A 17,415-nucleotide genomic window follows, 5' to 3' on the forward strand; every position below is an offset into this window, starting at 1 on the left:
CTCGAGTTGGCAAAAAGAAATCTCAAGTTAACGCCAACAGAGAGGCTGCCAGCCGTCACCGAGACCCGAAGGAGGCCACTCCCGGCCACTGAAATAGATGGGAAGCGGGCTGTTGGCGCGCGGAAGGCGGTGAAGCCTGTTCACGGGGGTCGCCGGGAAACTGGTGACTTTACATCACTTGGCGCGAGACTCTCCTGGGTGCATTTATTACCCCTCCTGTGGATGTTGCGCACCGTAAGAAACCGCACGTTTCTACAGAAATATAAACAAATGGTTTCCGAGCTGAAAGTGCAACAGCATTGATGCTATTAGGGATGTTAGCCACAATGGTTCCGAGTATTGAGAAGTGATGCCCTCGCTGACAGCTAGGGTACAAAGCACGACCCTAGTCCTACGGTGAAATGCTGCTGATTCCCATCTGATTTTGACTTTCTTCTTTTACATAAAAACGTGCATTTATAGTAACAATAATAAGCCATAATGAGATATTTTAGGGATGATTTTAGCTATTTGGCTTTTGTAGTTGTCAATTACAGCATGTCAGACTGTTAGCAGGGTGTCAGAAAGGGTTTGTTGGGACTTATCGTTAGGTTGGTGGTCTGCTGTCACCGTATCCACGTGGACCTTGTTTCAGGTTGGTGGGTAAAGTTTGGTTCGCAGCTCACCGCCGTGACGCGCTAGGAGCGAGCCAAAGGGGAGGGTGGGAAGGGATAGGGTTGTCTTACCCCAGAGAGGAAGGAGCCGTGGTCCTTCTCAGTCCGGACAAAGTTTGCGTTTAACACTATCAGGATTAAATAACCGGTTAAAAATGGCCGGCAACTGCACCCACACCAGCGCTCATTACGCGAACGCGGAGACGTTTTGTCCGCCCAGGTCCAAACCCTGGTCGCCTGGAGACGGAGACAGCGCCGGAGGGATGGAGTCTGTCGGGAAGTCGGAAGGGCGTGGGCCCCCCGCGCGGTGGTCGCCCAACTTTGAGCTGATAGACGGACAGCTGTACCGCAAGAAGCTGGAAAGAGGCTTCATCAACTACCGGGAGGTGCTGGACGAGGACCGGAGGCACGAGGCCCTCTCCACCTTTCACCGGCGGCGGCGACCTAGCCAGCGCCACCTCTCCTTTGAGGAGACCTACAAATGCGTGGCTGAAAACTACTGGTGGGAAGGTATGAGTATGAACATCACATTCCTTCTGACTTCATAGTCATTTTATGTAGCTCCTTTTCTAGATCTGACTAGAGGCTTCTTAGGGAAGTATACGTTTGAAACAGGTATACACACTATATTGATTGAATCAATCAAAGATCAACAACGTTACTCAGACATGAATGACAACTGTTAAAAAAAGCCCCGGCTGTTCTTTTTTTTCGAGAGATTATACATTTCATCTTGTGACTTTCATCTGTGTACAAAAAGCTGAATATTTGGAGTTTTATTTTATCTTTAGATTCTTTACCATTTACCATTTTGTGCCTTTTTTTTTAATAATCTGATGTTTTGCATTACTGTTCCTGCACAGAGATGTACTTCCAGATCAGAGATTTTGTCCTGGGCTGTCCTCAGTGTCAGAGTCAGCGCATCAAGGAAACCGAGGTAAGGAGGGCAGATCATCTCAGTCCCTTCAGTTTCCCTTCAAACTTTCTCCTCTGTTTTTTTTTAACAGCGAATTATTTTTCTGCATGTCACACATTTTTGATTTGCACTCTCTCTCATTCTCTCTCTATCTCCCATTCTCACTTAAAGGCCTACTTCACCGGTTTGAATATGAAGGTGTATTGAATTCTGAGATCCTATGTAGTATAAATGTGCAAACATTTTTTAAATTGGTTCATCCTAGCCTGAGAAAAGGCAGAAAGAGTTTTTTGTTTAACCCTATATTAATCTTACTGTGACATCACAGTAAGATAAATATAGGGTTAAAAAAAAAATTACTTTGTAAATATTACTGTGATGTCACAGTAGGAGAAATCACAGTAATATTTACAAAGTAAGGTTTTTTTTTAACCCTATATTTATCTTACTGTGATGTCACAGTAAGATTAATATAGAACGCTTTCTCACACATTATATTCCTCCAGTGATTGCCTGTCTCTGATCTGCCTGCCCCCACTTGTTTCCGTGCCTTCCAGGAGCTGGGTGGAAGAGGATGTGTGACTAAGACGGTGGCCTCCTATGGCGCCGATGTGCTGAGCAAGCTTCGCAGCCAGCGGGAGGCGGGGCTCTTCTGTGACATAACCCTGAGGACCAACGGCCGCTCCTACTCGGCCCATAAAGCCGTGCTGGCGGCCGTCAGCGATCACTTTGAGGAAATCTTCATGGAGATCGACTCGAGCATGAAGGCAGACATCGATCTCACTGGTAAGATTGGGGATGACCCAGAAGGTCTGTTGCAACACTATATAAAACATCGCTGCCAGACCTGCTGCAGCGTAAGACGGCGAAAATGATGCATTCGGGCATTAAAGTGTTTTTACTTGGTTAACTTTGTAATGAAGCTCAGAAAATCGGCAACCTGTAATCCACACCCATTTCTCTCGGACATTAACCATATGTGCAGAGGTGAAGCAGCAATTAGATTGGCCTTCTTCCTGTAGCAATTTTTTTTGCACACTTTTCCTGTGTGCAAACTTTACGACACTGTCTTTGAATGCTTTCCAGCAGAGACTGTATGGAACTGTGCGCTGTTACCCTCTCATGTAAACGATAACTCCTTTCGCAGCTCGACTTTTCTAGTATTATCTCACCCCTCTCCTTCAGAATATTGAAATAAAGTTTTCTTTGTAAAATGGCATGAAATAATGTCATCAGTCTACAGTGACATATTGAAATGTCCTGTTATGTGTCACCAACAGTCTAAAGGTATTTGGTTGACTATCGTTTTATTAACGCCAATGACTAAGTTTTGCAGCTCTACTAAATGATAAATCTAATCCTGATTAACAATGTTTCTGCATTGTACTATGATAAACATGTCAACAGAGGAGTTAAGACCTGCTTTCTGTTACTTAGCTCGTGCAAGAGCTTTCCCATTGGTCTAGCAGTGTAACATGTGACTTTGATTTGACACGGTACATCTCTATCATTAAAAGGAAATAATGTTTGTTTTTTAAAATTAAACTGAGAGCTGCAGATGAAGCACTGGCCATTCAGGCAAAAGGATGCTGCATGTTTCCCCGTCTTTTTGACCTGGGCCTAGCTTAGTTATGACATAATTGGCCTAGAAATCCGTAGGTGGAGGGATCCAGACCCTGAAGTGGGACACGGCCATAGTCTTGTCTGCTCATTTACTTGTGTCTTTGATGTGTGGCGTCGGGTAGGACCAGAAGTGGCCCTGATTAAAGCAGTTGTTATATTGTCCCCTAGTCTCTCACCTTCATTGTCCACAGTTTCTTCTGATCCTCTGTTTAGAGCAAGTCACTTTCATCTCACTCACTGATTGACCAGGGTTCAGCATATCTAATGTAAGGCTCCATTTTTTTTCCTCTTCTCCCTCCCCTCAGGCTTTAGTGAGGACAGCCTTCTTTCTCTGCTGGATTTCTCCTACTCCTCCACTCTGTGCGTTCGCCAGGAGGACCTGCCTGAAGTCAGCGCCATGGCCCGCCACCTGGGCATGTGGCCCGCAGTAGAAGCCTGCTCTGCTCTCATTAAAGAGCAGGAACAGCGACTCTATCCTGACAAGGGCTTTACCTCGGCCTGTGAGCGTCTCCGCCATCAGAGGGAAAGCAGAAGGAAAAGGCTTTTGGGGTTGGAGGACATTACCAACGACGAGTTCAGTCTGACGCTGGATGCGTCAGATCAGTCTTTGGAAGAAAGTCCCCGGCGCAATTTGCGCAGGACGCCGAAACCCCAGGGCCATAATAACAGTCTCCCTATGAGCCCGTCACACAGGATGAAGCTCATGGACTTCAAATCTCCCTCTTCCAAGAAAGCCAGCACACCTCGACACTCCATAGCCACCCCACAGTCACAGAAACACTCGCCCATATCGCCATCGAGCGGCCGTCTTCTCCGCTCCACTCCCGGGGCTGCCAAGGAGGTCCAGAGACTGCTGCCCCCGCCAGAGACCCCTCGACAGAGCAGAAAGCCCCACTCTGTGGGCCGGCTCTCCTGCCCCTCCAGACTGAGGCCCAGCGTGTGCAGCCCTGTGAGGGTGAAGCAGGAGGTGGTGGAGGTTGGAGAGGATGAGGAGGATTACGCCAGAGCACAGGAGAAGTACGAGCTGATGAATGTTCTGGGCTTACAGAGGACCGCCCTCCTCCCCAGACCAGAGGATCTGATTGGCTGGAGGCAAAAGAAACGACTGAGGAAGCTGAAGGCCAACAACTACTCGCTGACCAAGCGGCGGAAACCACGTCCCACTTCCCCAGGGCGACCGTATGGGAATTTGCCCCTGTCACTTCCCCTCTGTAGCCCTGTTAACACTCGCCTCCATAACAAGTCAGCGAAGGCCAAGCCTTTGTGTGCAGTCGGCTCAGAGCACATGATCCATAAGAGGCCAAAGATGGTCCCGCGACACGTCCCACCAAGTGACAGGAGCATGCGGAGTAAATGTGTGTTACCGGACCTGTTCCAAACCGCATCCAGGTCTGCTTTCGTGGCTAGGGAACTGAGACGGTCAGTGAGGCCCGGCAATGTCGGCCAGCAGCCTCTGCGACACAATACCAACAAAACTCTGGTGAGAAACACACTGGTCAGGATCAAATCAGAACCAGCTGAATACGATATCTCAGGTCTCCCTTTCCCAATAAAGAACCACTACAGCCAGGCGCCCGAAAAATCCCCACAGAGAGCACAGGTCAGAAACAAGATCACCGTAGAAACGGTCAAAGCGCTGCGTTACAACAGCGGCCGACCTGCAACAACCAAGGCCAAGGTCAGGCGGGGCTCCGCGATGGAGGCGGAGAAGACGAAGTGTAAGCCCAGAGAGGAGGTGAGGAAGGTGGGGAGCCAGGGGCCGCAGAGGGGGCTCGCGGACACTAGAACCAAAGTAAAGGTCAATGAGACCGGCCGGCTCCAGCATTTGGAGCACGCGCCCCCTCCGCCGTCCATCTACAACCACCCTCTGTACAAAGTCATCAAAGAGGAGCCGGCAGACCCCGTGCCGGTCGGCGGACCGTTCCCAGATCCGCCCTCACCGGACCTGGGCAAGCGCCAGAGCAAGCCGCCCATCAAACTGCTGGACTCTGGCTTCCTGTTCAGCTTCTGTCGGCCGGCCGGGGGCGGGGCTATGGCTGTACTGAAGAAAGAGGAGGAGAGCGTGGATATCTGCCTGACACGCTCCGTCTCACAGGTAGGGGAGAGGTTTGGAGCAGAGAACGCCCCACACAGGGCGCTGAGGGCCAGGCCACCAACCACACCAACCGCCAAGGTGAAGAAGGAGAAGGTGGAGAGGAGCGTCAGACCCAGGCCTCCCTCCAGAAACAACAACACGCTTTACCAGGCCAAATCTGCCAGGTCCATGGCCACACGGACCACGCCAAAGGTAGATGAAAGGGGGCTGTGGATAACACTGTAAATTATCACTAATATAACCTGTTGCCAACAGCAGTATCATTTATAGAATAGAATAATTTATCACATTCAAGCCTCCCCACTGCTTTAAATTCCTTTCCTCACATCTTTTTTTGTGATCTACAACATTTGAGTAAACTCATCCATAATAAATAAGTCTTTCCACCCTCCCATCTATTTCCTGTGTCTCAAGCAGCAAGGTAAGCCCCCCCCTCTGAGCGGCAGGAGCTGCAACATGCCGGATGCTGTCCGTCGGGCCAGGCTAAAGCAGCTCCGAGGGCCTCGAAGTCAAGCCCCTAAAGTCCCGAAAGCGGCCCATGCCTGTCTGCAGTGCCCGGCCTCCTACAGTGACTGTGACGCTCTAATCATGCATCGCCTCAGGCACATCGAGGGCAAGCACTGGCCATGCCCGGTAAGTAGCTTCCCTAAGCCTTAACCACCTAGAACTATACCACTTCTTCAGGAATTGAAAGTCATGGACCAGCAAACATTTTATTCTCTCCAAGCAATATACTGTGTGAGATAGCAAGATACATTGGTTGTAATAAAGCTGTAGATTACCAAATCTCTGGTACATGCCAACTCCTGGTCTTGACACTTTGGTGCAGTTACTTAAGTAATGTTCTTACAATTATTACTTTTCCTTTTATAAGTGTGCTCCAATACATGTTTTGCACGTTTTACTCCTGCATTTATCAACCAGATGGGGATTGTTAAATTTGTGCTTGTAAAATATGACAAATTGCCACATATTCAACTTCACATTATTTAAGTTCAACCAGGTTCAGTCAGTGTCAGGCCTGCTCTGCATAAAAAGAACCTTTTACGTTTTGATTCTGACCTACATTTGGCTTGTGTATACTTCTGTACTTTTACCAAAGTAAAATGTAAAGTACTTATAGGGCCGGTTTCACAGACATGGATTAAGCCTAGTTCTGGACTAAATTGTACTTTCAATGGACAATCTCCATTCAAAATTCCATTTAGTCCAGGACTAGGCTTAATCCATGTCTGTGAAACCGGACCATAGTGTTTTACATACAGTGGAGTGTTTTTTAATTCTGTTGCTTTACTTTGAAGACGTTGTACATTTTGGAAATATTTTCTTCTAAAGATATGAGAAGATTTATACCGTACCTCATGACTGGTTTAGACCTGTATGTGAAGATTGTCAGCTCAGCACTTGACTTGAAAAACAGGGAAACTGCTAGCCAGGCTCTGCAGACTCAGCGGGTTGCCTGGCAACATCAGTGATGAAAAATCTGTATGAAGTTACACTTTGTTCTTTGCACATATTAATCCAAAAAGACCAAGTTGGTGATGCTGGATAGAGCCTGGCTACCCGTTTCCCACTCTCCAATCGTAATGCTAAACTAAGCTAAGCTAATAAAGCTTATATATTTTTGGTATTAATCATCTCCTCAAACTCCTGATGAAGATGTCAAACTTGAAGAAGAGAATAGTTATCTCACCACTGCGATGGCTTCACATTTGTATCATCATAACTTCAAAACTTCAGTCAAGTTCATGTCTGTGCCTTTGTCTCGCCCTCTCTGCCGCATAGCTTTGCAGTAAGACGTTCTTTCGACTGAGGAATGTACGGAACCACATACGCACACACGACCCCAAGTTGTACAAATGTCGGAGCTGCATCGTTGCCGGTTCCTGAGGCAGCTGGAGGGTCCACTCATGCACAGAGACGGAGGTAAGCTAACAGGCCAGAAAATGCTTCATGATTGCTTGGCACCATTTTTTAATCTTGTATGATGTCTAAAAGTATAATGTTGGTTGTTAAGTGTGTGTGTATTGCGTATGCTTCACTCGTTACACATCACTGCATTGATTTTCTTCTGTAGAACCTTGTCTGTTTCTCAACACTGGTGTTTATTTCTCCTATAGGATGAAGGCTGACAGTGTCTGACTCCAGCAGGCAGGCTGAAGCCAGAGGCACATGATCGATCAGCAGCTTGTACATAATGCATCCGTCACACACACAAGCCCAGTGGTCTGTGAAAAAGCATAATTACTCTGATTCTAATCATCGCCGCTGCTGTCAACGATTTCCTTCTGTTATTTACATAACCAAACCGAGGTTGCTGGTCCCGTTTGCGTAGCTGCAGACGGCTAAACTTGAAAATTACACTCAGGGGGGGGCGGGGAAATGTGATGCCACGGTATAAATGATCTCAACATCACGGTTGTATAAAATGAAATGTACAGTGATTGTTATAGCTATTATTACTGCTACTTGTTATTATTTTTCTATGTACAGGTATAGTAAATGATTTTTGGAGTGCACTTATATCATAGCTTATGTTGTAAACCTAAGAAGTGGTAATGACATTGAAGGTGTGGAGTCCACAGCGAGAATACTTGAAGTGATGCAAGCGTCGGGAGGGAATACTTGAATTTGGAGTTCTTAGGAAAGAGACTGTCATTGGTGGTTCAGTGGGTCTTTGTCCTTTTTTTTTTTTTTTTTTTTTTTTTGTGTGCTTACTTTTCAATGACTTGACTGGTCTGTTCCGCCTTTCGTATTGATCTGCTAGTCTCTCGTAGTCCACGAGTCGGTGTTTTGCACTCGGGGCTGCTACAATGGTGACACCACTGCATGTGCAGTCTGTTTTTCGTCTGCTGTCTTTTCTAAGGCTGCCAAATTTAAGAAGGAATGCGTCAATTTTTTAAATTTTTTTGTGCATTTTCTGAATAGTAATCAGCAAAACTGTCATTGTAGACATTTTATGGAGCTCTAACTCCACTTTAATCAAAGATGAGACCCTTTGTGGCACCCCGTTCTACTTCAAATTCCCCTCCTTAATGGATTAATGCAATGTGTTCATGTAAAGAGATGTTTATGTTTCACAAGTTGATTGTAGAAATATATATGAACTGTCTCTCGCTTAAAAAGACTATACATTTTTGCTTTTTAAATCTAGTTCTTGTTTTGATTTCATATCCAAACTGTGCAATGTAACTGAAAGAAACGAGGGGCAGTGTAGACACAAATTTGATAGTCAGAGGAGGCAGCCATGTTGCGAGAAGGGCCGACCTAAAGTAAGATTTACTTACCATCTCTTAATTTAACGTCATTGTTCAACACTTTTGAGTTATTCATAATGCAAAAATGCTTAACATTACCCTTCCCCAAATGTTTTTGTTGTTGACGACTTTAATACAAATTTCAGGCATTTTATAGACCAAACAATTTAAATAATTGCCACGTTAAAAGGTAATGTAAATAATCAGTCATTTATCTGAAGGGAAAATTCTTCCAACATAGATACATATGACCTTTACGACTGTCTTCTACTAACGATCTACTGATGCCTCACAGACGTGAAGTGGTTAGAAGACACCAAAATGATTGCTGCATCTGCAGTTCATTCAGTCAGGAGGAAGATGAGGTTTGGGCGACTGTGGCTCAGTTGGTACAGCGGGTTGGCCGATGATCAAAGGGTTGGAGGTTCGATCCCTGCCCTGCCACATGTGTCATAGTTGTTGTGTCCTTGGTCAAGACACTTAAAGCGGCTACGAGTAACATTTAAATATCTTTTAAACAGCCTCATGTTTCCTCTCATAATCATAAATTACCTTTAACAGCAAACGAGACCATCAGTGCAAAGAAAGATGTTTTTATATAGTTTTTATTACTGCATTTGATCTGGTCGTACACCCAGTCCGATTTTCGGTTCGCTCGTGCATGCTCTATGGTCACATATCCGTATTGGTCGCAGATTTCAGTATGGCGCAGGAACGCGATTTGAGAAGCCTATCACTCCAGGTGAGGGAAGGGGATAGGGAGACCAGATCCCAATTCACCAGATGTGGGACAAAGACTACGTTTGTGCGGGACAATGCGGGACAAAGTGCCGTTTTTTTAGCAAAATAAACTCGTGTCACCACCGGTAATGCCAGAGACACGGCTTTCTATATTAAAAAAACACTATCTTTAGATCAGCGCGCAGCAGTTAAGTTAGCTACTGTTAAACAAATAGAGCATTAAGGCTGCGGCTTCACATTAAAAGCATTTCACTGGCTTCACATTAGCATTTCACTTGACAAACGTGAGTTGGCTTTTATTTTGAAGTAACAGGAAGACAAACGTTGAAGCACTGCAGGCAGCACCTTCACAGAGCCACTGAGCCCAGCAGCCCGATACACACACACAGACAAACACACACACAGACAAACAGAGACTGCTGTCTCCTCACAGCTATCGGATAAATGCCAGATTATAAAACACGCATTTAAAAAGGGGGGCTCACTTTCAATAACAATGCGGGACAACGTCTCAATTTGCGGGACGTGTGAAAAGTAATGGAAATGCGATCTGGTCATCCTAGAAGGGGAGCGGGAGCCTTGTTTGAGACAGTTAGGCTATTTGTCGTCATAATGACTGATAACGGGGCTGAACCATCAAAGAAAAAAAATAAAATGCAATGAAGAAAAGGTAAAAGGGAGAGTGATAGGCGGGCGGGAGGGCGTTGCCAAGCAACGTATACACAATTTCACGGAGCGAACCTAGACTGCAGTGTTTACTCCTAAATGAATGAGCGGTAGCCTACTAAAACAAAGTTTACTTTGCCTCACCAGCATCATCAGATGACCATTATTCATCTGAAATAGTCATTATTTACAACAACATAAACACATTACCTCATCGTGATCCATAACTAACTGCCGTCTCTCGTTCATTCGCTTTGTGTGGGGACACATACTCGTTCAGCTCCGTGAGAGGTGACAATGGATCAACTCATTGCAATCAGGTGTAGTTGATGCTGTGTCACTAACCACTCTCACCGAGCCGAAAAGAGTCTGGTGCCCTCACACTTTCAACACACGGACACGCACTATATTGCTTCCTGATTATTTGAATCTTGAGGCCCTGCACGAGCTAGAAAACAGCTTCACGACAGCTGGCGTCGTAAAAATACTACCGCTTTTGTTCAAAGGTGTCGCCAACGTGCCGACTTACTCGTAGAGGCTTTAACCCACCTTGCCTCGTGTGAATGTCGATTGTTAGCCTGCTATGTGTGTGTGAATATGGTAACGTGTAAATGGGAACAGGTCTCCCTTGCAAAAGAGTCTTTGGTCTCAATAGGATATACCTGTATAAATAAAGGTTAAAAAAAACAAAAAATCCAGGAGGGATGAGGAAGAGTTTAGGAATGAATCACATCATTTACATCCTTCTCTGGTTTACTAGTCTGCACTGCAGCAGAAAACAAAGGTCTTGTACTAACCTTTGGGCAGCAAGACAAAATGAAAAAGATTTGTGTTCAAACAATAGCGTGGAGGATAATCGTAATTCTGAAAACGGCACGCAGAACAGTGTAATCAGGCACTCGCCTGAATAAAATCAATCCAAATTGAAATTGTTTATCACATGTAAAGAGCAGCAAGTGACAAGGTGCATATGCTTTTTTATCCTAGTCTCATAAATATTAGCATAACAAAAAAAAAATTTTTTTAGGGAATATCAGTATGGAAAAATACAGTGTCTGACTCTGTATAGTTCACAGACACCCAAGTGACATTGTATGATTGCAGAGGATTTGATGTGCTGTCACTGCAAAGTAGAAGGGTTAAGCTGGAGGCTGGAAATGCTGCAAGGAGTAAAAGTCCATGGGCCTGACCAGATATCGGTACCATCTGGATGGGCAAATTCTAGTTGTGATTTTTTATTTCCTATAAATCCCTAGAAGAGGTTTTGATGGGATAGACCTTTTTATATTGGAAGCTTTTTAGTGGTTATTATCACCTATGTGCTACTACTGTAATGGAGGCGAAACACCGCAGGTGAATAGGGAAAATGTTGAACTTATAGATATCATCATGAAACTTTACCAGATGATTACTTACTATAAAGAATATCCCTTTTAAATATTGCAATTTTCTCAGAAATGTTTGAGTTAATATGCAAAGTTGGCAATATCTAAATTATTATGCGTAAATTTGCACACAGGAAAATAAAATAGGTGTTGTAAATAGCCAGAGTTAAAATCATTATTTAATTCTTGCAACTTATATGTGTCCAAAGATTTACAGAATATGGATACAGGTCAGCCTTTTTTTCATTTTATAAATCAAAAAATACTATCAAAAATAGTAAGTTTTTAAGAAGAAAATGTATCGTAAATAGGACAATTAACAACATGAACAAATCCTTCTGTAATAACCTTCAAGACATTGCTAGGAATGATTACGATATTTTGATAGTGTTTGTTGATTTAAAAATCATCAATGATCAACAAAAGGCTGTATCCATATTTTGTTTTGTAACAGATTTGTTAGAAATTGCCAAATTTGCATAATTAGAGAGTGGGGTGAGTTGTGCCACGTTTTACTCATAGTGACTTTAAATTGAGGCCTTGACAGTAATGTCTCCAACTAAGATAGGTAAGTATATTTCAGGATGTGGTGCATCCCTGGCAACAATAACTTTGGATCTGAAATCCAAATGAAAACTGTTTAAGAGATAGCTTTTGGAAAAAAAGTGGTCTCTTGTGGCACAATTGCCCCATGTGCAGGGTAAGGTACGCCTTTGGAGAGAATACAATTGGGTCAATTATGCCATTGATATATATATATATATCATGAACTGTAATGCTGTATAAAGGCAAGACAAATCCATTTGAAAATTACTAATTTAAGGTGTATTTAAAGTAAATAAAGTAAAGATTTTACAAAGATTGAAGGTCAATTTTCTTAAGGCCTAGCAGGTCTAGGTGGTTTTACCAGCAAAGCTCACAATGACAAAGTCACCAGCAGACTCATCATCATTCTGGCCATCTGAACTCTCATCAGGTGTTGTTAAGTGGAATGGAGATGTCAGTCTCTTCTGAGCTACTGTAGACAATCACTTTATTTTTGGTGACGAGCGTACAGTCCCTTTTCAAGACAAGAATCTTGAAAAGGGACTGTACGCTGGTCACCAAAAATAAAGTAATTGTCTACAGTAGCTCTTTGGCACAAAACACCCCAACCCCAGCATTTTGTAAAAACTAGCATGGTGCAGCAGTTTAGGGCTAACATCGTGCTAACTTTATAGACTCATAAAGCAATAAACATGTGTCAAATGTTTTCAAACGTGTATAATTGTTCAGACACAATAATCAAAAAACCTTGATCATACAAATGTTACTTTGATAGTCAAACTGTTTTTTGAGCTTAAATGTGCTTTCCTCTCATTCCATGTGTCTCCCTTCTTTACAGGATGAGTCAAATGGATGGCTCTTCAGAAATATGTGGTCACATGACCAATTTCTTCTATGGTTTTCTAGAAACAAGGGGTGGCACTACTTCCCCGCTGGCACAACTCACCTCACTCTTCCCTAATAAAAAAATAATAATGTCAGTAATCAACTGGCAAGGTTTCATGATAATATCTATAAGTTAAAAATTGTACACTATTCGTCTGCAGTGTGTCGCCTCCATTACAGTATAGCCCATATTTTAAGAGGGGATAACCACTTAAAAGCTACCAATATAAAATGTTTATCACATCAAAACCTCTTCTAGGGAGGATATAAAAATACAACTAGAATTTGCCCACCCAGATAGTATCGATAAGTGACATTTTGGGATTTGACCCATGGACTATAATTATCTTATTATAGGTGGAAGGCATTTGAACTAATTTGTTCACCCGACCTACCTCTCTGGGGTGGAATTAGTGTCAATACATATAGACTTAAGTGTCTATCTGTATTGACACTTGAGAACTGAAAAAAGTTTTTCTTTTGTTTGTGGAAATTACAATGTTTTCCCAAATCGCAATACACATTTGCACTAATTTCACTCCATGCTTTGAGCAAAGCGCAGAGAACACATTTGCACATGTGTCTTTTGAGGCAGGTTGCCGAAATCTGAACTGCTCTCGCAAGCTGATTCCAGCTCTCGCACTCATGTGAAAGGGGCTATCTCTGCAACTTTCTGTAAAATTGCATATGTTTCAAACTGGTGCCCATCCAACTCTGCTTTGATGCCACTTTAAAAAAAGATTTCAACCTTACAGTACCCAGACCTGACACTAGATGACAGTCTACACTAGTGGATAACAATGACTGCTTGGAAACAATAATCCCACAATGCAAAATGGTTCCAGCCATATCAACCCTTACTTCTGGAAACCCAGAGCCACCCCACCATTTAATCATCCACAAAAATCTGGCAGCTGAGTAATGTGTTTTCTTCTTTTTTAACTGCGAAAAAAGGTGATCTGAGTGGTCTGAGCTATCTTAACTGTCCAAAGGTCAATGCTGAGTGACCCTGTGTGTGAGCAGTGGCTTTGAATGAACTGTCTCCAACTGCAGGAATGGAGAGAGCATTAGACAAAGGTGTGTGATAATAATAAAGACAAACAGACTTATAAGAGTGGGTTTGCACTAAAGAACTAAAAAAAGGCCTTAAACAAATTAAGTTGATGTTGACCCCACAATACTATTAGACTGAGTATCTCTTGCAGCTTATTATATAGTAAAACTCTCAGTGCCTTCACACACTGCAGCATTATCCAGGGAGGGGGGGTGGGGGTGCTCCGTATACTTTTTCAAACTCATAACCAACAGGGCTTACTTGGGTTACCCTTGTCCTACCAGCGACTGCATATGTAGGCTTATGTGAGTTTAGGGAGCCATGGAGAGTACGCCCAGGAACAGCTGACAATTTATGCTAGTGGGGCCCCCACATTCTCAGAGAGAGAGAGAGAGAGAGGAGGGGGATTCGGGGAGAAGGAGAGAGGGGAGGAAAACGAAGGGGGGATGGAGTGGTTGGAAAAGGGTAAGGAGTGGACAAGAGGGACGGCTGGGAGCGCAGCAGACCGGGGTGGAAGGGTTAAGAGAAAGACAGAGGGGGAGAAAAGGGGGGAGATAGAGGGATAGGGAGGCTGTCTTGTTTGTAGCATGTCAGCAATTGCTTGAGACAAGCTTCCCCTCCATGTGTGAAAGCTACTTGGCAGGAATGCTTGGGCCATACCAAGTGCAGCCAGGCGAGAGGGGGGTTCCAAGAGAGAAACAGACCCGGATTGAGGAGCCAGTGTGTGTGGCTGAAGTAATCCTTTCGGCGGTGTCGGCTCTTTGATGTTGTATCTTTGTGGATGTGTGTGTGTGTGTGTGTGGGAGGGGGAGTGGAGAGGGGAGGTGTGTGTGGGTGTGAATGGGACTGGAGAGAGCGTTCTGTATGGATATGTGCTCTCTCTCTCTCCCCAGCAGCAACAAAAGAGGGGGAATGAGACACCCGACTGCAACCCCCCTCCTCCTCCTCCTTCTCTTCCCCAGCTCTCAAGAGAAAGAAAGCAAAAAAAAGGAAAAGAAGATGATGAAACCTGAAGTGGTCCTGCGGTGTGAATTGTGAGCGTGCACACACACACACACACACACACACACACACACACACACACACACACACACACACACACACACACACACACACAAACACAGATGCTCATATGTGCATCTGCATATTTGCCTGTGTGCCTTTCTGCATGCATGCCAGTATGAATAGCTTCTCCAATCTCTGTTTACAAACAATCTGTTTGTATCCTTTTTGTGCCATTTCTCCTTGTGTGTGTGTGTGTGTGTGTGTGTGTGCGTGTGTGTGTGTGTGTGTCTGTGTGTCTGTGGGAGTGGGGGTGGGGGGGAGTGTTCTGCCTGCATTTGAGTATGGCATGTTATGTGTTTTCTCCCCAGTAGAGGCTGTTATTGTCCTAAGAATGGTGTGTGTGTGTGTGCGTGTGTGTGTGTGTGTTTGTGTGTGCGTGTGCGTGTGTGTGCCAGTAGCCTGTTGCTCTCTGCTTCTGACTGCTCCCTGCTCTACGTTAGGAGGAATGCAGGCTAAGAAGGATTCCTACAGGATTCCTTTACCCTGGCTTCATTATTCCCACTGCTGCCACTTAACACACACACACACACACACACACACACACACACACACACACACACACACACACACACACACACACACACACACACACACACACACACACACACACATTTTTGTTGAACTGCTGACACAAACAGGAACTCTCTACAAATTGAACCGACCGCTCGTAATGATGAATGCATGATGAGTGGTTTACTTCTTTTCTCCACAAAAAACATTCTACCCTTAACAACTAAGCCAAAACTCTCCCCCTTCTTTCTACCCTCTCTCTCTCTCTCTCTCTCTCTCTCTCTCTCTCTCTCTCTCTCTCTCTCTCTCATATTCTCACAATTGCACCCCCTGCTTTTGGCAGTCACAGGGTTATATTTCCACACTCATCCTTTGTGTGTGTGTGTGTGTGTGCGTATGTGTGTGTGTGCGTGTGTGTGTGTGTGTGTTTGTGTGTGTGTGTGGAAAAGCAGTAAAGTTTAAGAAAGTCCAGTCAGCAGCAGTGTAGGCTACTGAAGAACAGCATCCTCTGTATTGCTGAAGGCTCCTTCTCATCCTCTCACCCCTGCTAATCATCTATTTCCAGGGGCTTGTGGTAAAAAAAATCTAAACAACGGCACTTAATTAGGCCGCACAAAATTTCCTGAATGTCAAAATGTATCGAATGTGACCGCTTGTACGTGATTGGAGCACTTTGTCCATTGGTGTGCAGCTTATGAGAGGAAATTCTTTTTTGGGAGATGACGAATGTATGTACTCACACGTACATACATTCGTGGACATACATGTTTTTCATTTGTGCACGTATATGCTTCGCTGCACAGCTGTACGTTCACACCTGAGTGATGCGGCTGACAGTGGACTGCGCTGACCTCATTTACATGTCCTCTTGAGGAAGAGAGCAGGAAAAGACCAGGAGGAAGAGGTACACGTAAATGGGGGGAGGAAACCCTTCAGGTAAGAGAGAGGAAAAGGAAATAAGGCAGGGACAGAGGCAGTGAGGGGAGGGGAAAAAGATGGGGTGTAAAAGGGTAGATGAAAGAGAGGGAAAGTTGAAAGGTAAAGGGGGTGGAGAAATGAGTGAAGACTGTGTGGCAAAGGAAGGCAGGGATGGAGAGAGAGAGGCAGGGAGGCTATCGAAAGGAGGGAGGGAGGGAAGGGGAAGGGAGGAGGAGGAGGGTTGATCTCTGGGGTTTGAAGCACATTAGTATTCATGGGGAAGAGGAGGCCACAGACAGCAGAGAAACAGAGAGGGACCAGACTGAGAGCGGTATACCACACACACACACAGCCACACACACACACTCACTCACTCACGCACGCACACACATGCACGCACAAACACACACACAAATATACTCACAAAGAATGTAAGTAAGCCTTCATACATTTTTCTGTATAAGTGCCGACACACACATTCACAGTGTATGTATTATTTGGAATTATATGCTACATATAGGGTCCATCCACTCCTTGTGCCCTAAAGCCATGTGCGACTGCGCCCCATCTTGTCACATATCTCCAGGTTGCACACATTCAACGTCCACACTGGCCCCCATAACCCCTCCCCAGAGATAGCTTATAGCGGTGCAGGCCTCTGAAGCCGCGCTCACTCCTGCTGGGCTGGCCTCAGATCCAATCCCGCTTTCAGAGGCGACTCTCTTGTGTTTTCACCAATTCGCATCCCTTTCCCTCCCCTCCCGCTCTGTCAATCAGAGCAGATCATACCGGAGGACTGTGGATGACGCCTGTCTGCTTTGCTTTTCCTTTTTAAGGAGAAGACAGACCTCAACAGCTGCCGTGTATATAGGCCTATACCTACAGGAGCGGAGAGAGCGGCCAAGCCAAGCAGTGCAGGTGACTCATTTCACCGTGGGAAGACAGAAGGGGCTGGGCAGAGCTCTTGGGAAAGGGTGGAAGACGAGAAAGATTCCTATCGTGTGTGTGTGTGTGTGTGTGTGTTGGGGGCCACTCGCAAAAGCACCACTGACGATGGCAGGAGGAGAGCAGGGAGAGGGAAAGAGGAGGTGGAGGGAGAAA

General features: G+C 44.9%; 1 protein-coding gene across 1 annotated transcript; it reads left to right on the forward strand.

Moving 5' to 3' along the window:
- Positions 1-747: 747 nt before the first annotated feature.
- Positions 748-8,326, forward strand: LOC307258667 (uncharacterized protein). Its single transcript, XM_080038298.1, has 7 exons — positions 748-1,163; positions 1,517-1,590; positions 2,127-2,355; positions 3,498-5,479; positions 5,705-5,920; positions 7,073-7,213; positions 7,408-8,326. Exons 1-6 carry the CDS (start codon positions 809-811, stop codon positions 7,175-7,177), a joined length of 2,961 nt encoding a protein of 986 aa, XP_079894424.1. The 5' UTR covers positions 748-808; the 3' UTR covers positions 7,178-7,213; positions 7,408-8,326.
- Positions 8,327-17,415: the final 9,089 nt, after the last annotated feature.

Source organism: Ammodytes marinus (assembly GCF_949987685.1).
Source record: "Ammodytes marinus genome assembly, chromosome: 12".
Taxonomy (NCBI): Eukaryota; Metazoa; Chordata; class Actinopteri; order Uranoscopiformes; family Ammodytidae; genus Ammodytes; species Ammodytes marinus.

What these genes read in the sequence shown, in the direction of transcription:
- LOC307258667 (XM_080038298.1), top strand. Translation starts at nt 809, where the DNA reads ATGGCCGGCAACTGCACCCACACCAGCGCTCATTACGCGAACGCGGAG. An exon ending in TGAAAACTACTGGTGGGAAG is followed by an intron (nt 1,164 to 1,516) that starts GTATGAGTATGA and finishes GTTCCTGCACAG; the next exon opens with AGATGTACTTCCAGATCAGA. An exon ending in GGCAGACATCGATCTCACTG is followed by an intron (nt 2,356 to 3,497) that starts GTAAGATTGGGG and finishes CCCTCCCCTCAG; the next exon opens with GCTTTAGTGAGGACAGCCTT.